Source organism: Macaca thibetana, chromosome 9, assembly GCF_024542745.1.
Source record: "Macaca thibetana thibetana isolate TM-01 chromosome 9, ASM2454274v1, whole genome shotgun sequence".
Taxonomy (NCBI): Eukaryota; Metazoa; Chordata; class Mammalia; order Primates; family Cercopithecidae; genus Macaca; species Macaca thibetana.
This window is the reverse complement of record NC_065586.1, coordinates 88727346-88746596: the sequence shown is the minus strand read 5'-3', so window position 1 is coordinate 88746596 and position 19251 is coordinate 88727346. Positions and strand designations below refer to the sequence as shown.

The window sequence follows — 19251 nt, the reverse complement described above, 5'->3', positions numbered from 1 at the left end:
GAGACAGGTCTCAGTCAATTTAGAACGTTATTTTGCCAAGATTAAGGGCATGCCCATTACACAGTCTCAGAAAGTCCTGAAAACATGTGCCCAACGTGGTCAGGGGTACAGTTTGCTTTTATATACTTTAGGGAGACATGAGACATCAATCAATACGTGTAAGATATACATTGGTTCAGTCTGGTAAGGCGGGACAACTCAGAAGTGGGGGCTTCCAGGTTAGAAGTAGGTAAGAGACAAAAGGCTGCATTTTTTTGAGTCCTTGATCAGCCTTCCACTGAATATCCAATTTAGTCTGGCCCAGTGAATCTGCATTTTTACACAAATAAAAGGGCAGAGGAAGCAATCAGATATGCATTTGTCTCAGGTGAGCCTCAGATGGATGACTTTGAGTTCTGTCTGTCCTTTGTCCACAAGGAATTTTCAGTGGGCAAATTGTGAGGGAGTATGTAGCTTCTTATCTTTGCAGCTATCTTATTCAGGAGAAAAATGGGAGGCAAGTTTGCCTGACACAGTTCCCAGCTTGACTTTTTTCTTGGCTTAGTGATTTTGGGGTCCCGAGATTTATCTTCCTTTCACAGATTATAGGATCCTTCAAAAGATGAGATTGTGTTATTTCCAACTTTATAGTTCCAATACCTACCATGATGCCTGACATGCGCGTGCACACGCGCGCACACACACACACAGGTTTATAAGTGGATAGTAGGACAGAAAGATGAATAGAGGAAAGCAGGTAGTTCTGGATGTGGCCATTAGGAACACAATATCTATATGAACTAAGAGTTGCTGTCTAGCCTTAAAAACAAAGACAGTAGCAGTAACAAACATCTGACCTCTACTTCCCTTTATTTCTCTATTTTAAAAAGCCCAGTAGGTGAATAAGCTGAATTTGGCTCTTGCTCATTCCACCAATAACCAATTTTTAAGGTTTATTATCACACAGGGACAAAACATTCAAACTTAGAGGACACCTTCATAGCTATTACAATGCACCTGATGGTAGCAAAGAGGTATTGTTAAACATGACTATAAGGAAATAGGTTTCTAAACCCTGAAACTTAACATAATAAGCCAACATTTTATTTACTCAAAGTTTTTACGTAAATACGCCTGGTCCATCAGAGATTAAGCAGAGTAGAATTTCACTGATTCTAAAAAAAAGAAAAGCTATTCTCACAAGTCAAAAAACAGGCCAGGGGCAGTGGCTCATGCCTGCAATCCCAGCACTTTAGGAAGCTGGGGTGGATGGAGCACTTGAGGCCAGGAGCTCGAGACCAGCCTGGCCAACATGGTGAAACCCTGTCTCTACTAAAAATACAGAAATTAGCCAGGTGTGGTGGCACATGCTTGTAATCCCAGCTACTTGGGAGGCTGAGGTTGCAGTGAACCAAGATTAAGCCACTGCACTTCAGCCTGACCAACAGAGTGAGACTCTGTCTCAAAAAATTAAATAAATAAATAATAATAATAATTTTTTTAGCCAATAAAATCTGCTAACAGTTTTAACAATTCAATTTGTAGTCTAAGCTAAATTTACATTATAAAAATAGCATATAGCCAGGCACAGTGGCTCATGCCTGTAATCCCAGCACTTTGGGAGGAAGAGGCAGGTGGACCATTTGAGGTCAGGAGTTCGAAACCAGCCTGGCCAAAATGGTGAAACCTCATCTCTACTGAAAATACAAAAATTAGGTGGGCATGGTGGTGGGCGCCTATAATCCCAGCTACTCGGGAGGCTGAGGCAGGAGAATGATTTGAGCCCAGAAGGTGGAGGATGCAGTGAGCAGAGATCGTACCACTGCACTCCAGCCTGGGAGACAGAGTGAGACTCTACCCAAAAAAAAAAAAAATTATATATATATATGTGTGTATATATATATTATATAAAATATCTCATTCTATTCTGCTGAATATGGAGGTTTAGGCTCCTTCCTAAAAAAAACAATAATAAGTTTCAAAATGGGACAAAGGATGGATTTAGCTTAGTATATTAAAAAAAAAAAATGGCCGGGTGTGGTGGCTCATGCCTGTAATCCCAGCACTAGGCTGGGGCAAGGGGATTGCTTGAGCCAAGGAGTTCAAGGCTGCACTGAGTTATGATCAAGCCACTGCACTCTAGCTTGGACAACAGAGTGGGACCCTATCTCTAAAAAAAGTAAAAATTAAAAGAAATTTTAAAAAGTCATATACTTGCTTCCTTTTGTTTGAATAGAATGCATCCAACTTAAAGTATATTAAATCCAGGTAAAGAAAATACTGGTTAGTTTCCTCAGAATTTATCTGATGCCCAAGTAATATTTAGCCCCAACAAAGAGACCAGAAACAGCATTTCCAAAATAACAGGAGGAAAGGCAAGAATGGTGACGATCTGGCACTTCTGATGTTTTTCTTACCTTATCAGCACAATGAGATTGTGAGCAAAGCAAAAACAACCTGCTAAGTGACAAACAAAAAAACAATGGAAAACTAGAGGTAAAAAATCAGGAAAATCAGGTAAAGGTAACCAAAAGACTCTCCCCATGGGAAAGTATTCCAAGGAAAAACAAAAAAGGGTTATGGGGGACAAAGGGCAAAAGAGGCAGACAGGAAACGGAAACGTAGAAGTTGCTGTTCTAGGAAACTGATGTGACATATAATCAAACAGGAGCTTTCTAACATGACAAAAGCATGAAAATTCACGGAATAAAACGAACCTGAAAGATAAAGCATGGTCTATGTTGGGAGGCAATCACCAAATAATCTGTAATTCCCATACTAAAGAATCACTATTTGCTATTATTAAATTATAATTTTACCAAGACAAACATTTTATTATAGACAAGTTTAACTCACCTGGAAGGCATAACTGCAACTTTTCTACTACAGTTGTAATATTTCTCTGCTGAATTCTACATCGAATGATATCTTCCGTGTGGACTATCACCTTAGAAAAGAAGGAATGTTCATATCTTTAAACAAACAGTTAAAAAATAACTACATACTGAATACACAGAAAAGTATCATTTTCTCACCTCTTTTCCAGCATCTTGAAACCTTCGGTTGGTATCAGTAACTTGCACCTTAAAAATTTAATTTCACCTTAGTTAGACAAATATGCATAAAACTGCCCTGATGTAACTGCTCACCCTTGTAATCAGATCATGCTTCATGAGAAACTTAGAACAAAGAAATGCAAATTCAAATTAACTCTACAGCTTGAACTTGAACTTTTTATTGAAAAGGGCTTTTGTTAACTTCAATTACTTATGACAGTTCTTTTTAACAGATTCTGTGGCAAACTTCTCAAATTTACTCAGGATTTTTGAACTTTACTTGCTTCTCTAAGTCTGTCAAACAATTCAAATCACTGACCCAATTGACCACTGGTCCCCTTTTGATAACTTCAATGAGGTCTATGTGCCATTCATTGTCTGTAGGAAATGGTGATTGCATTTTATGGTAATTAAACATTCATACTTTGCTGAATGCAAACACTGGGTGGTTGATTAACATCAAACACAAAAATTTCAATCCACAGCAACATTTTAATGCTGCAGGTGCAGGCAAAGCTCAACCTCAAATTTTCCCACATATTAAGTGACTCATTAGGTCATCATAGTAAGGAAGCACATTCTGGTTTATTAAAAATCTCATTAATTTCTGAACAAAGATGCTCAGTGACCTCATTGATGCTGTAGTTAGTCTCTTGTTATCTGAATATCCTTTATACAATGGTTTTCTAATCATAACCTTTGGTGAACCAGGGTCATTTTGTCTGCTTAGTGCTCTAAACGTAAAGAAAGATAAATAGGACAATTCTTATAATTAAATATTTTTTATCCTGACTGAACAAATCCAGGTCTCTTTTAATAAATAATGCTTTAGCTGTATGGCAGAAAGTGTAGACCAACTTTCTTTAAGAAAATACACACTGCTGTTAAACTTTTCAAAAAGTTTTAACATTATTAAATAATGCTGAGGCAATCAGCATTATGATAAACAACTATTTATGTAAGTTTTTAAAGGAATTTTAGAGGGTAACATTTTATAAATATTGTACTAATTGTCATTTTAGAAATTCAAAAACTGCAAATAGGCCCTTTCATTGTATGCATGTTTTGAGTTCACTTCCCTGCATGGAAAGAAATCCTGTTAAGTCAGTGCATTACTTGCTTCAGAAAAAGAGATTACTCCTGTCATTAGCATGACAACTGTGTTAATAGAGCATACAGAGCATTCCCAAATACATACACAAATTCACTTCTTGAAAGTAACACACTTAATAATGACTTGTACATATGTACTATAAGACGTGAGTAATTTAATGAGAACAAAGGTAAACAATTTTAACATATCTTACCTTCAGTTTTTCTGCATCAGTCCTTACTTTAAGGAGTTCTGTAATAGCATCTACAAAACCCTGATGATGAAAATTACACATCTTTTCAATTTCCTTGTCATGATTACGGATACAAGCATCTAACTTTTCCATAAACTTCTTGTGTGCATTTGGTTGGTCATCATACACAGACCTGAATGTATATAAGAAAGCTAAAATTAACCAAAATGTATTCTTTAGTAAGCCTGATCTTTGCAAGAGCTGATATCTTAAAATTAAATCCCTGAACAAACAAACTGATGATAATATTATCTTTAGTAGAAATCATTTGTGTGAAAGTATTTTATTTCTTCTTGAACATGATAATATTAAAAGAGCCACACAAGCTCTAAATATAACATGAGGTGTCTGAAAATAAAGGTATGAGGCTCAGGAGATGTGGACCTAATACAAATTTTTAACATACTAACATTTAAAAAAAAGAATCACTGAGTGAATGAATGATTAAAGAATGAATGAACAAACTCATGATTTTTACAGCATTTACTATGTAAAGTAAATGCTCCTGTTCTAAATGCTTTATATGTTAACTCTTTAATCCCCACAACAAGGCTATAAAGTAGGTATTGTCATTACCCTTGCTTTACAGAAGACTTACAGATTACTGAACTGCCATAAATTCCACAACCAGCAAGCAATAGCTGGGATATGACTCCTGACTCCAGGGTTCACATTCTCAGGTGCGAGCCCATATTGCAGTCACCACAGTGTTTTCTAAACATGGCATATTCATTCCTATTGTCTCTCAGCTCATGCTGTCTCCACAGAGAGCGCACCCCTCTATTCACCATGCAGTAAAGGACTACCCTTGCCACTGATTCCTGGGAGGAAAGCCTTTGGCATGCCCTGCCTAAGTGTCTTCTTCGTTTACCTGGAAGCCTCCGACTGCCAAATAGCAGATGCTAACAGTGTGACTGATGGTGAGGCCTGAGGCCACACGGTTTTAGCTGTGGAGGGGAAGGAGGTCAGCAATGTGGGTAGACAGCCAAGTCTACATGGGTAGTCAGTCATGGCTATATGACCAAACCCCAGTAAAAATCCTGGATACCAAAGCTTGGATGAGCTTCCCTGACTGACGATATTCCATGCGTGTTACCACACATCACTGCTAGGAGCAGTAAGTGTTGTCCCCACAATTCCACTGAGGACAACTGAAAGCTCACTCGTGGAACTCTCCTAGTCCCTGTCCTATGTGCCTTTTCTGTTGTTGATTTTAATCTGTGTGGTTTTTTGAAAGTTTTTGTTATTGTTGTTTTGCTGTAACAAACAGTAACTATGAGTATAACAACTTTGCTGAATTTTGTGAGTCCCTCTAGCAAATTTTTGAACCCGACAGTGGTCTTGGGAACTTTCCAAACCTCACCCCCACATCTGTTGCCCATTGTCTGAGGTTCATTTCAAGTCCCATTTCTTCCAGCAGGCCTTTGCCAATAATTCCCATGCCAAGTAATCTTTTCTTCTGCAGGACAGGTAAACTTACAACCCCTTACAGTTATTCTGACACGTAATCATATATTACTTCGTATTATAATTTACAAGTTTTGTGTTTATATTTTGTTTCCCCAAATACACCATAAACTTCTTGAGGGGCAGCCTCTGTCTTAGGTTTTTAATGAGTACACTCTCTAATACAGGACACCAATTATTAAGAATTTAGGCTCTTGGCAGCCAGCGGCTCACACCTGTAATCCCAGCATTTTGGAAGCCGATGCGGGCAGATCACTTGAGGTCAGGAGTTTTTGAGACCAGCCTGGCCAACATGGTGAAACACTGTCTCTACTAAAAATACAAAAATTAACTGGTGTGGTGGCAGGTGCCAGTAATCTCAGCTACTCGGGAGGCTGAGGCTGGAGGATCACTTGAACCCGAGAGGCAGAGGTTGCAGCGAGCAGAGATCATGCCACCGCACTCCAGCCTGGGTGACAGAGTGAGACTCCATCTAAAAAAGAAAAAAAAAGAATTTAGGCTCTTAGCATCTATGCCTACATTCTAATGTAGGTCAAATATAAGTTCTATTTTTTTTTAATTTTTAAAAAAGAATTTAGGTTCTGTAAGAGCTGAGTTAGAACTAGGCTCTGATCTTGGACATATTCTCTTTTCTATCTCTCTCCATGTCATCTTGACTTGTAGCTTTAAATTCCATAAGCACACTGACACCTGCCAAACTTTTATCTCTGCCCTGACCTCTCCTCAAACTCATATATCTTTCCAATTAGATGTCTGATAAGCATCTCAAGTATGTCCAAAAATGAATTCCTCCTGATCTCCTTCCACAAAACCTGCCCTTCCCATAGTGTTCCTCATCTCAGTAAACCCCACTTTTCTAGTTGCTTAAACAAAAAACCTTGGACTCATCCCTGATTATTCTCTTTCTCCAGCAAACTACCTCCCCATTGGTATCACCCTGGACTAAGCCAACACCACATCTTGCCTAGATTACTGTCAACTGCTTCCTAACTGGTCTCCCTGATTCTATCCTTGTTCCCTTTCAGTCTGTTCTCAACATAGTGGCCAGATGACAGGTAATGGGAATTATCCCATTAAAACCTAAGGCAGATCCCATGTCTCTCTTCTGCTCAAAATCCAATTTCTCTTACAACAGCCCGTAAGACCCTACATAATTTTGCCTCTTTTACCTCACTGATCTTACTTCCTGTTACTTACTTTCCATTTTACTTATTCCACGGCAGCAACATTGGCCTCCTCGTGGCTTCCTTAATACACAGGCATATTCCCATCTACGCTACCTAGATAAACTACATAGAGACACAGATAGACAGTCAGACAGACAGATATACACACGCACACACACTATCCCCTTCCCTGCTTTATTTTTTAATCTTCTAAAATAAAGGAGTTTATCACTATATCATTACTTCCACTATAGAATATATTCTTTGTTTCACACTTTTAAGTATTATCTGTCTTCCCCTACTGAAATGTAAGCTGCATGAGAACACAGAGTTTTTGTTTTGTTCCCTGTTGTATCCCGAGCCCTAGAATAGTGTCTATCATATAACAGAAGCTCAACAAATAATTCATTAATAAATGGATGAACTAATAGATGAATGGATGGAATTAGAAAAGGCACTTACTAGCAGTTTAACTTCAGGTAAGCCACCTGAATCCTCTAAGTATCAGTTTTCACAACCATAAAATAGGGATAAAAATAGCACACACAGCAAAGAACAAGTGGAATTTGAAGTTAAACACACAATACCATTTACATTAGCATCCTCCAAAATGAAATACTTAGATATAAATCTAAAAAATACATAAGATCTATAGGAGGAAAACTACAAACCTTTGATTTAAAAAAAACATCAAGGAACTAAATAAATGAAGAACTATTCCATATTTATGAAGAAGAAGACAGTATCATTAAGATATCAGTTCTTCCCAATTTGATCTATAGATTCAAGGCAATCTCAATCAAAATCCCAGCAAGTTATTTTGCAGACATCAATAAACTGATCCGTGGGTTTATATAGAAAGGCAAAAGATTCAAAATAGCCAACACAATATTGAAAAAGAACAAAATTCAGCCATGCATGGTGGCATACGCCTGTAGTCCCAGCTACTCAAGAGGCTGAGATGGGAAAATTGCTTGAGCCCAGGAGTTTGAGACTGCAATGAGCCATGATTGTGCCATCGCACTCCAACCTGGGTGACAGAGCAAGCCCTACTCAAAAGAGAAAGGGAAAGAGAAAGAGAAAGAGAAAGAGAAAGAGAAAGAGAAGAAAAGAAAAGAAAAGAAAAGAAAAGAAAAGAAAAGAAAAGAAAAGAAAAGAAAAGAAAAGAATTGGAATACTGACAACACAACCCAAGATTTCCTATAAAGTTACAGTCATCAAGATTGCATGGTATTGGCGAAACAACAGACAAACAGCTCAATGGAACAGAACAGACAGCCCAGAAATAGACCCACATAAACACAGTCAACTGAATTTTGACAAAGGAGCAAAGGTAATACAATAGAGAAAAGATAGTCTTCAACAAATAGTGCTAAAACAACCAGACATCCACATGCAAGGAAACGAATCTAGACTATACCTTGAATGATAATGATGTGTCAATGTAGGTTCATCATTTTTTTAAAAATCTACTACTGTGATGAGGGATATTGACACTGGGGAGGCTTTGGATGAGTACAATAGGGAATATATGGGAAATCTCTGTACTTCCAATCTTGCTGGAAACCTAAAGCTGCTCTAAAGAAAAGAAGTCTTTAAAAAAATAGTATCTACATTAGAGTGTTAGGAGGATTAAATTAGTAAACATGAAAAATTCTTAAACAATAACTGACACATGGTAAGTGCTCAACATATACTAACGACTAGTATAGTATGCACATAAGAGACAACCAAATCCTTGTTAAACAAGTGAACCAGTGGCTGAACAATTGAGTACTAGAGACAAACATCAAATAAATATGACCAACACTCAATTATCACACCAAGGGATCTAACTACCACTAACACCTAACATTTTTATATGTTCTTCTGCATTTTTTACATTTAGTGTTTCATTTATTTCTTATACACATCAGAGAAAATATCACTGCCTCTTTTTCACAAATGAATAAACAGGTATAGAAATGATAAATGATAAATGAAAAATGAAAAATGATTTGCTCAACATAGCCTAGCTGGGAAGTAACTTCGTACTTTTCCCACAATTAACATGTATAACAAGAACTACTAACTAAATAACATTATTTTTAAGGAAAATTCTTGTGCAAGAAGTTTATTGAACTGATCTTGCTGTTTTATAAATAAATGTTTATTTCATAATTATGAGAAGTATTTTATTTATTTAATATACAGACACATTTCTATGTTTTTTAACATTTTATTAAAAGTTGGACATTTATCTGGCTCTTAAAATACCAAATAATAAACATAATATACCAAAAGAATTGTTTCTATTACAATTATCATATTGGAGCAAAAATCTAGCAAGAGATATTTCAGGACTACCCGAATACAGAGTCCCTTCAAGGAAGGATCTGACTACCTTTGTGGGTATAAAAGAAATACTGTTATCCCTTTAAAAAAAGAGTAACAACATATAAATAAACAGGGAGAAGAGAGCAATAGTTCTTTCTCAGAAGTCTATTTCAGTTTAGAAAGTTCTCAAAGTAAATCCTTTGGTATGTTTTTCCAATATATTCTTCAAAGTTTTAAAAACAAAACTCCTCCTGTTTTATAGTAATTCAGGATACTGCCAGTGCATCTATTATAGCATCAGAGTTGTGAACTCCTCTTTTTCTGTTGATGTTATAATGGAGAAAAACAATATTGGAATATATGCAATACCCACCCTCCATTAATAGAAAACCAAAGCCTGAGAGAGGAAAACATTCCATGCCTTCTGCTGTTAAAAAATAGAACCATAAGTTCCAATGAAAGAAATAAAAAATATTATTAAGGAATTAGTACTGTGAATGAGAAGAGTAGGTCTTGATCTGTTACGAAGTCTCAGGCTGTCCCAACTCTCTCCTGACCCTAGATAACCATTTGCTATTCCAGACATGCACCAAGCTGTACTCATAGCTGATACCACCACTTGTCACCCACAATCCGTATCAATGAGCAGAGTACACAGAAATAAAGTCATCGAGGTGAGTAAAAGTTCCAAACCACAGGAATAAATTGCATTTAAAGAATGTACTGAAGGATCAGGCAAGTGCCAGAATCAAAAATTCATCAAATGATAGAATGCTGGCCCTAGAAAAAGCCTAGAAAGTTCCTAGATCTATGTCATTTTAATAAATGCAGAACAAATCTAAAAGCCAGCAAGCAAGCACTCAAAATGCAATTAATCGGCTGGGTGTGGTGGCTCATGCCTGTAATCGCAGCACTTTGGGAGGCTGAGGCGGGGAGATTACCTGAAGTCAGGAGTTTGAGACCAGCCTAGCCAACATGGTAAAACCCTGTCTCTACCAAAAATGCCAAAATTATCTGTGTGTGGTGGCAGGCGCCTGTAATTCTAGCTACTCGGGAGGCTGAGGCAGGAGAGAACTGCTTGAACCCGGGAGGCAGAGGTTGCAGCGAGCCTAGATCACACCACTGCACTCCAGCTCGGGCGATAAGAACAAAACTCCGTCTCCAAAAAAAAAAATGAAATTAGTCACTATATGTAGTTGACTTAATCCTCTACTTAAGTTGATAAAAAGTAATATTTAAAATAGTCTAGAAATTTGCTAATAAGGCCAATAATAAATAGGTGACTGAATGGAGAGAAGCAAGAAAGGAGAAAAGGTGGATACGTATCAACACTGGAATGAGGAAAAAAACAAAAGCTACTCTTATCCCAAGAATTTCTTGACACACAGTATGCATAGCAGAAATTATGAACCTTTTCTCTTGATAATCATCTAGGGTTAACCCTAGATGGTTATCAAGGGCCAGGAGAGAGTAGGGACAGCCTGATAATTTAGAAAGATGGTGGAGGGAGAAGAAAATGAAGAGAAGATGTGCTCTTCAGGTCAGCAATTCCCCACAGTGACTTAACTGGCCAGACAGGAGTCATGTCTGCTGCTTCTGGCTTAATGATGGTAATGACAAAAATAATAACAACCAAGTACTTATTATGTATTAAGTGCTTTACATGCATTATCTCATTAAGTATTCACTGTTAAAAACAGAACCATAAGTTCCAATAAAAAAATTAAATAATTAGTACTGTGAATGAGAAGAGTAGGTCTTGATCTACCAATTACTAAGTCTCAGGCTGTCCCAACTCTCTCCTGACCCTAGATAACCATTTGCTATTCCAGACATACTTCTGGCTTAATTATGGTAATCATTGCAGCTTTACATGGATTCTGTTAGCATCACAATTTACAAATGTAGTTTGGGAAGATTAAGGCATTGAGTGTGAAGTCATATAGTAACAGAGTCAAGACTTAACCCCAGGTGTACCTGACTCCAAAGTCAGTGCTCTGAACTATTATGTTACATAGACTCTCCAGTCAGAAATGGTGATAAGTGGCATGGAATGCAGACGGAAGTTACCAGCATAGCAACCAACCAGATCACCTTTGAAGATCAACAATTGAGAATGACTCAATAGGGAATCCCTGATGTGCACTGTTGCACCCATCAGGTGAAATCAACCAATGGACAGAAAAGGCAGATGATAACTGAGGCATAGCTAATAGGCAGTTTTAAATTACAAATGCAACAAAATAAGGAGGAGCAAAAAGAAGTAGAGAAAACCAAGGGCCCTGTACTTGACCTCAGTTGAAGAGACTGAAAAAGCCATTTTTCTTTAAATGATAATCACTATTCTTTGAAATTCTGATTTGTAGGAACAGAAAGGAAATACTGTTTAGCAGTATTGACTCTTTCAGCCTAGGTTGGTTTATAGTTATATCTACCTAATTCATATATGAAAGTGCTAGATTTATTGCCATTCTAAATTTTGAATCAATAAATAATTTTAACGAAAATGATTTTTGTCTTTCAAACTGTCTCCCAAAATTTTGTAATTTCTATTGGTAAGTCTAATCAAGTTCCTATAAACAGACAAACACACACATATTTATACGCTAGAACCAGCAAGGACGAACATTAGAAAATTAGTAAATGTTCCATTCTCCCACATACACTAAGAGTATACCTTAGTGCTCTATATATAGATAAGACACATCAATGTAAGAGAATTCAAGGCAAAGGTAAAATAAATAAATGAGTAAAATAAAATTTGTTTAAAAGTAAAAAAGAAAGTGGGTGGGGGTTAGCTCAGTCATCCCTTCCAAAAGCTTAACACAATAAAATGTCTACTTCTGGCAAAATGTAATGCAACTCAAGACAGAAGTACAGATGCAAAATCATTTTTAAAAGAAGAGATGTCGAGCACGGTGGCTCACCCCTGTAATCCCGGCACTTTGGGAGGCCGAGGTGGGTGGAGCACAAGGTCAGGAGTTCCAGACCAGCCTGGCCAATATGGTGAAACCCTGTCTCTACTAAAAATACAAAAATTAGCCAGATGTGGTGGTGCACACCTGTATCCCAGCTACTTGGGAAGCTGAGGCAGGAGAATCATTTGAACCTGGGAAGAAGCAGAGGTTGCAATGAGCCAAGATTGCGCCACTGCACTCCAGCCTGGGCGACAGAGAAAGACTCCATCTCAAAAAAAAAAAAAAAAAAAGAGAGATGACTTTAACCTTCATGTGAACAGAGAACAAAGATGGCTTATGCCACACTACAGATTTTACTTACATATTTTAATTTTAGCAACTAGGAATGTATAAAAATACTGTATGTGTCTCAAAAGTATAGCTAAAAAAATTTTAAGTACCAAACACATTTTCTATCTTCATTATATCAACTCTTGAAAACGAAAAGTTTTCAAAGTTTAAACATGAGTTAATTCACTGTAACTGATCATAAATTGGCTTTAGGGAATTTAAACGAAGTATCTTGCAGAGATACTTTCTTGAATTGTGTGTTTAGGGCTCCACCTAGTGGTAGTAAAATAAATAGAAAAAGAAAGATAAGATATTAAAATGTTAAAATTGGTTCACTGGAAATTAATGCTTTTATCATCAAATCAAATGTCTTAACTGAGAAACTACTGCCACTTTAAATTTTTTTGGAAAGATGCTATATTCTGTAAATAAATGACTTAGTAATCATATTCCACAGTATTTTTTTTTTAAGGAAAAGTTCCCTTTCTGATGAAAACAAACATTCATGATGTACTACTGTGAAAAAAAAACCTCATCACTGGCAACATATTATATACTTTTTTTGTTAAAAATCACGTAATATCCTTACACGATTTTGGGTATCTTTTTAATTCACTGCAATCGTCATTGAAAAGAATAAATCCATTACAACTGTGAAGAAAATAAAAGGTATTTACTGTTTTTTACTAAAATAATGTCTACACTTTGAGGAAAATCTGATATAATCTCAAAGTATCTCATTCAAATGTCCCGAAATTACTTATATTTACTAGAGTAGTATAGTTTCTTTTCTAGACAAAATAAAAATGGCTTTTCTCCATCCCAGAATACTTTGTTCATTAACAGAATAGATATACTGGTCGCATAACCATAAAAGAGCATGGTCAGGGGCTACATCTGCATAGAGTGTAATGTGAGAAAGTACCTAGAGCAATTGCCATTAAAACGCTAGTCACTGGCTGACTTTCTCATGTATTTTACTAATGTCGATCAACTGCTTTTAAGAAAAAACAAAGACTAGCAAAAAAATGGCCTTACAAATACCGGAAAACTAGAAGAAGAAATGTTGTTCAGGCATCCCTGGGCATTGACACTGTTTGTGTCAACTGACACCTTTTGGTGTCAAAGCTTTCTACAAACCTTTATCAGAAAACAAAATTTTAGGCCAGGAACAGTGGCTCAAACCTGTAATCCCAGCACTTTGGGACGCCGAGGCAGGTGAATCACTTGAGGTCAGGAGTTTGAGACCAGCCTGGCCAACATGGTGAAACCCTGTTTCCACCTAAAATACAAAACAATTAGCCAGTCGTGGTGGCACGCACCTGTAGTCCCAGCTACTCAGGAGGCTGAGGCAAGAGAATCGCTTAAACCCAGGAGGCAGAGGCTGCAGTGAGCCAAGATCGCACCACCACTGCACTCCAGCCTGGGCAACAGAGCAAGACTCCATCTCAAAAAAGAAAAGAAAAGAAAAGAAAAGAACAAAACAAAAAGAAAACAAAACTTAACTCTTTTACCCCTGACAAAATACTATCAGTTACTTCTGACTTCCTTTGGATGCTTTTTAATGTCATTTTATACCTTTTCAAACACTAATCTATTTTCTGCCAGTTTTTCAAATGATACATTAGCCTTAAGTTTGTATTTCTATCAATAAAAAATTGCTTTCACATTCTTCTGAGCATTCTTCATTCTTCCAGTATAGGCAGTTTTACTATTATTTCACCAGTTCTTCAAATGGCATATCAAGCTTAATTTCTAGCATATCAATCTTAATTTTATATTTCTCATAATTAGTAATTAAACTTTGGTATTTCATATTAGTAAGAGTACATATGATACTTCTTTAGCAATTTCACATTTAAACTGAATTCTTTTCAGATTCTAGGTACTAATCTTATTGACTAATACTGAAATTTTGGTTACTAACTATAAACTATATTTTTCTGAATATTAAATATATTTATATAGGACAACTAACCATGTGATAATTACCAGCTTTTGACAAACTAAACATTCTTTAGAATGCTGCTATAAAGACAGTTTTAAAAGCAAACACACACACAAAAAAAACAGAATAGAAATCACCAAAAGCTATTAAAATCATCCTATCCAATACACATCACTTGCTGTCAATATCAAAATGATTTCAAAATATAGAATTTAGATGTATCAGTAAATGTGGTAAATTCACCAAATTCTCCTGCAACAAATTAGTTCACAATGGATTTAAAGCCAAGATTTGGAAACATTACTTTAAACAGAAGCACATGAATTGTTACAGTTCTTTCAGAATAGGACATACCTAGGCCCCAAGTATGAAAGGGCAGTTATATAGCAAATAGTAAGCTTTCTGAGATGGAGAACATTGCCCTACATTGCCCAGATAAAGTTATCAGCAGTTTTCTGTGCCTCCTGTATGGATCCTGAAAAGTAGCAGAAGCTACACTGAGACAGTTTCCAGTAAATCTTTGTATTCTTTGTGATATAAATTGAGAATCTGATCTAATCTTTCAGTGGAGCAGCCTCTGCAATATCAATTTATAATCCACTTGAAACCCTGAAGTTAGACTCAGAAGTGAGACTTGAAACACTGCAGCTCTCTTCAGTAGCCTCCAAATATACTTAAGAAACACAAAATTTCAGTAACAACCATGTGAGAAACAAAGGGCTAAAATATTATTTAAAGATAGTAAATAAATTATCATTAGAGAGATGGGGTCTTTTTTCATAAAGCCACATGATATGGAATTATTTTCTTTTAAACAACAAATAGTACAGACACCACTTCCCTATCTCCTTTTTTTTTTTTTTTTTTTTTTTTTTTTTTTTTTTGAGACAGAGCCTCACTCATGTTGCCCAGGCTGGAGTGCAGTGGCGCGATCTTGGCTCACTGCAACCTCTGCCTCCCAGTTTCAAGTGATTCTCCTGCTTCAGCCTCCCAAATAGTTGGGCTTACAGGCACCTGCCATAATGCCTGGCTAATTTTTGTATTTTTAGTAGAGACGGGGTTTCACCATGTTGACCAGCGTGGTCTTGAACTCCTGACCTCAGATGATCCACTCGCTTTGGCCTCCCACAGTACTGGGATTACAGGCATAAGCCACTGCGCCTGGCCACCACCTCCCTATCTTAAATGCACAAAAGGTCTGCTCAAAGTAGCCACTCAATCTTGGAATAAAAATATTTCTACTACAGTAGTCAACAATATGAAATACTAAGAAAAAAATCTATATAAAAGTATCATATCCAGTACTCCTAACATTTTTTCAACCATTTTATCAAATACAGCAAACATGAATAACAACCTTCCCATAACATTCCCTGATTGTGTTAGTCTGTCCTCATGCTGCTAATAAAGACATACTCGAGACTGGGGAATTGATAAAGAAAAAGAGATTTAATGGACTCACAGTTTCACATGTCTGTGGAGGCCTCAGGAAACTTACAATCATGGCAGAAGAAAAGGCCAACATGTTCTTCTTCACATGGCAGCCTGGAGAAGAAGAATGAGAGCCAAGCAAAGGGGGAAGCCCCTTATAAAACCATCAGATTTCATAAGAACTTACTATCAAGAGAACAGGATGAGAGAAACCATCCCCATGATTCAATATCTCCACTTGGTCCCTCTCATGACAAGTGGGGATTATGGGAACTACAATTTAAGAAGAGATTTGAGTGGGGACACAGTCAAACTATATTGCTGATACTCTGCAATCCAGAAGCAAATAAGAAATACAATCGCTCCAAGGAAATAATAGGTAGGTCAAGAAAAGATTCCTTCTACCAATATCAAGTACTGTGTAAGTGCATAAGCAATAGAAACTGAAAATGAAGTGCAGAAAACAGGCATATACACAGGCAACTTTAATACAGAGCACAATTATTCCTTAAATCATTAAAATTTACCTACACTGAACCTATTCTTCAGAGAGGCAAGAAAGTAAATGAAGTAGTATTATGACATAGGTCCAAAATTCTTTGCACATCTTATAATAAGAGGAAGGGTCTACACTCCCTTCCTTTAATCTGGGCAGGCTTGTGACTACTTTCACCAATGGAATATGACAGAAGTGACACTATGTGACTTCAAAGACTAGAAAAGGCCATGCAATATCTACCTGCCTCCTTTAGACACTTAATCTGGAGAAAGCCATCCACTATGTAAGAAATCTGACTATCCTAAAAATGACAAGCTGGAGAGGCCACATGTAGCCACTCCCAAATGACAGCCACAGCAACTGCCAGCAATGTGAGTGAGCCATCTTGGCTGTCTAGTACAGTTGAGCCTTCAGATTACTTCAGTCCCAGCAGGTAGCTGACAGCAACCAATATCCATTTGACTACAACCACATAAGAGACCCCAACCTACAACTGCCCAGCCAAGTCTTTCCTGAATTCCTAAAAAAAAAAAAAAGAAAAGAAAAAAGTTTTCATGTAGAATACAAATTAGTTGGAAACTTGCATAAAATATTTAAAATAGTATTAAATTTAAAATCTTTCCCAAGATAATTCCTTTTTTCTCCATTTTTTTCCCTTTTGGCACTAATGCTTTTTGATGCTGTCCTAAACTTATTTTCTACCCCCTGGATGCCCTTCCCCCTCTACATGCTTCAATACTAATTTTAAACTCCCTTCAAATTTCAGCTCAAGACAGCTCCTTAATGCTAATTTCATAAATAGCTATACTGGATAACTTTCCCATTACCAGGAATTTTCCCAGTTTTTTTTTTTTACATAAGGTCTATATTACATTATCTTTTATTAATATGTACAACACATCAAACTTACTCTCCCCCTACTTAGTGTATATTTTATCTTCTAAGGTCCTTGAGAACTGAAGGTGTCTTCTATTTCTACATCCAATTCACAAGTGTTGTGAGGATATAAACTACAAATCTCAATAAAAAAAACAGGCTCACTAGAGGGCACCCTTTACCAAAAAGTAACCTCTAGAAATCCAAGTACAGTCGGCCCTCTGTATCTGGGGGTTCCGTATCCCTGGATTCAACCAGCCACAGATGGAAAATATTCGAGGAAAAAAAATGGGTGGTTGCGTCTATACTAAACACGTACAAACTTTTGTTCTTGCCATTATTCTCTATCCAATACAGTAAACCACTATTTACACAACATTTACATTGTTATTAGGTATTATATGTAATCTAGAGATGACTTAAAGTACATAGGAGGATATGCATAGGTTGTATGTAAATATTATACCATTTTATATAGGAGACTACACCATCCATGGATTTTGGTATTCACGCCGGTTCCCGGAACAAATTCCTACAAAAACCGAGATGACTGTGTTTTCCTTTAGTACTGCATCAAAATATGATGTGAATCTCATACTCAATCTGATCAACAACTAAGTATTATGAAATCAAAATAAAAATAAAATTTCCCCATTTTTTGAAGTGGTTTTACCCTGTTACCTATTGCTTTAATATAACTTTTTTTAAAAAAGCATAGAACAGAATTATAAACAGCACAAAAACTATCTGGCAATTCTAGGCTCCTATGGGTAAGTATAAACAACATAGCACAGAATAAACTTTTATACATTACAGAGTACCTGACATACAACAGGCATTCAAATATTGAAAGAACACATATAATAATTTTACTAAAGAATATCTTAAAATCAGTGTTTGAATTTACAATAAATATATAAAAGTTACATATATGAAAACTGATGAGAAATCAGTACTGATGGATAAGATCCACAAGGAATTGAATATCAATCAAATACAAACAAAAACATATTTTACTTGTCTTCTCCATCAGCACTAGAAAATCTACAAAAGATGATTTGTTATGATTTATTCATGTTAGATGTCATATATGAGGATAATACTGAAATTACTGAATGAAAAATAACCTAAATTTTCTAACAGACCTATGAGTTTTTTTTTCTCTTTTAGAGACAGAGTCTTACTCTGTTGCCCAGGCTGGAGTGCAGTGGTGTGATCACAGCCCACTGCAGGTTCGACCTCAGGCCCAAGTGATCCTCTCACCTCAGCCTCTCCAGTAGCTTTGACCACAGGTGTGCACCACCACGCCCAACTAATTTTCTTAAAACTCTGCAGGGACGTGGTCTCCCTATGTTGCCCAGGCTAGTCTCAAGGGATCCTCCAGTCTCAGCCTTCCAAAGTGCTGGGATTACAGGTGTGAACCACCACAACTGGCCTCTATAAGCCTTTTAACCTACTTCTAAACTATATAATAACATTAGCATTTTATAGGGGGAAAACATTAAGCAAAGTTAATGTTTAAAAAGATAATTTTTGGCAGTCCTGGCAAAGACAACATTGTGTAAAGTATATCCTGAGGTGGAAGCAAGAACTTTACTAAATTGCAGAAAATTTTAAAAATGAAAGCCAGATGCAAATATATTTAATTCTAACTTTGAAACAAAGAACCCCCTGAAATATATATATATTTCTAAAGACTTTTATTAACAAGTGGCCTCAGTTTGCTGATTTCTTTGAAAAAAAAGTGATAAGCTCTTATTACAAATTAAAAATGAAGTTCTTAAAAATCTTAACTTGACTAGGTATAAAACCATTTTAAAACCTTTAAGGTATATTGAGAAAAACCTGGCTTAAAAAAACAACACATTTGTCACTGTTACAAGTAAATAGGCATGGGCAGGGCAGGAGAGGGCTCTCCC

General features: G+C 36.6%; 1 protein-coding gene across 8 annotated transcripts in view; it reads right to left on the bottom strand.

The window, feature by feature from the left end:
- Positions 1-19251, bottom strand: part of EXOC6 (exocyst complex component 6) — a 213587-nt gene that overhangs the window by 161113 nt on the left and 33223 nt on the right. For 5 of the 8 annotated variants that reach the window (XM_050802774.1, XM_050802781.1, XM_050802773.1 and 2 more), the window contains 3 exons: positions 4343-4514; positions 3015-3062; positions 2836-2926 (listed from right to left, as the gene is read on the bottom strand). In XM_050802774.1, the coding sequence (XP_050658731.1) occupies positions 2836-2926; positions 3015-3062; positions 4343-4514 (311 nt within the window). Of the gene's footprint in view, positions 1-2835; positions 2927-3014; positions 3063-4342; positions 4515-7045; positions 8107-8434; positions 9144-15988; positions 16981-19251 lie in introns of those variants that run through there. The other 3 variants (XM_050802780.1, XM_050802778.1, XM_050802777.1) reach the window with 3 other exon arrangements.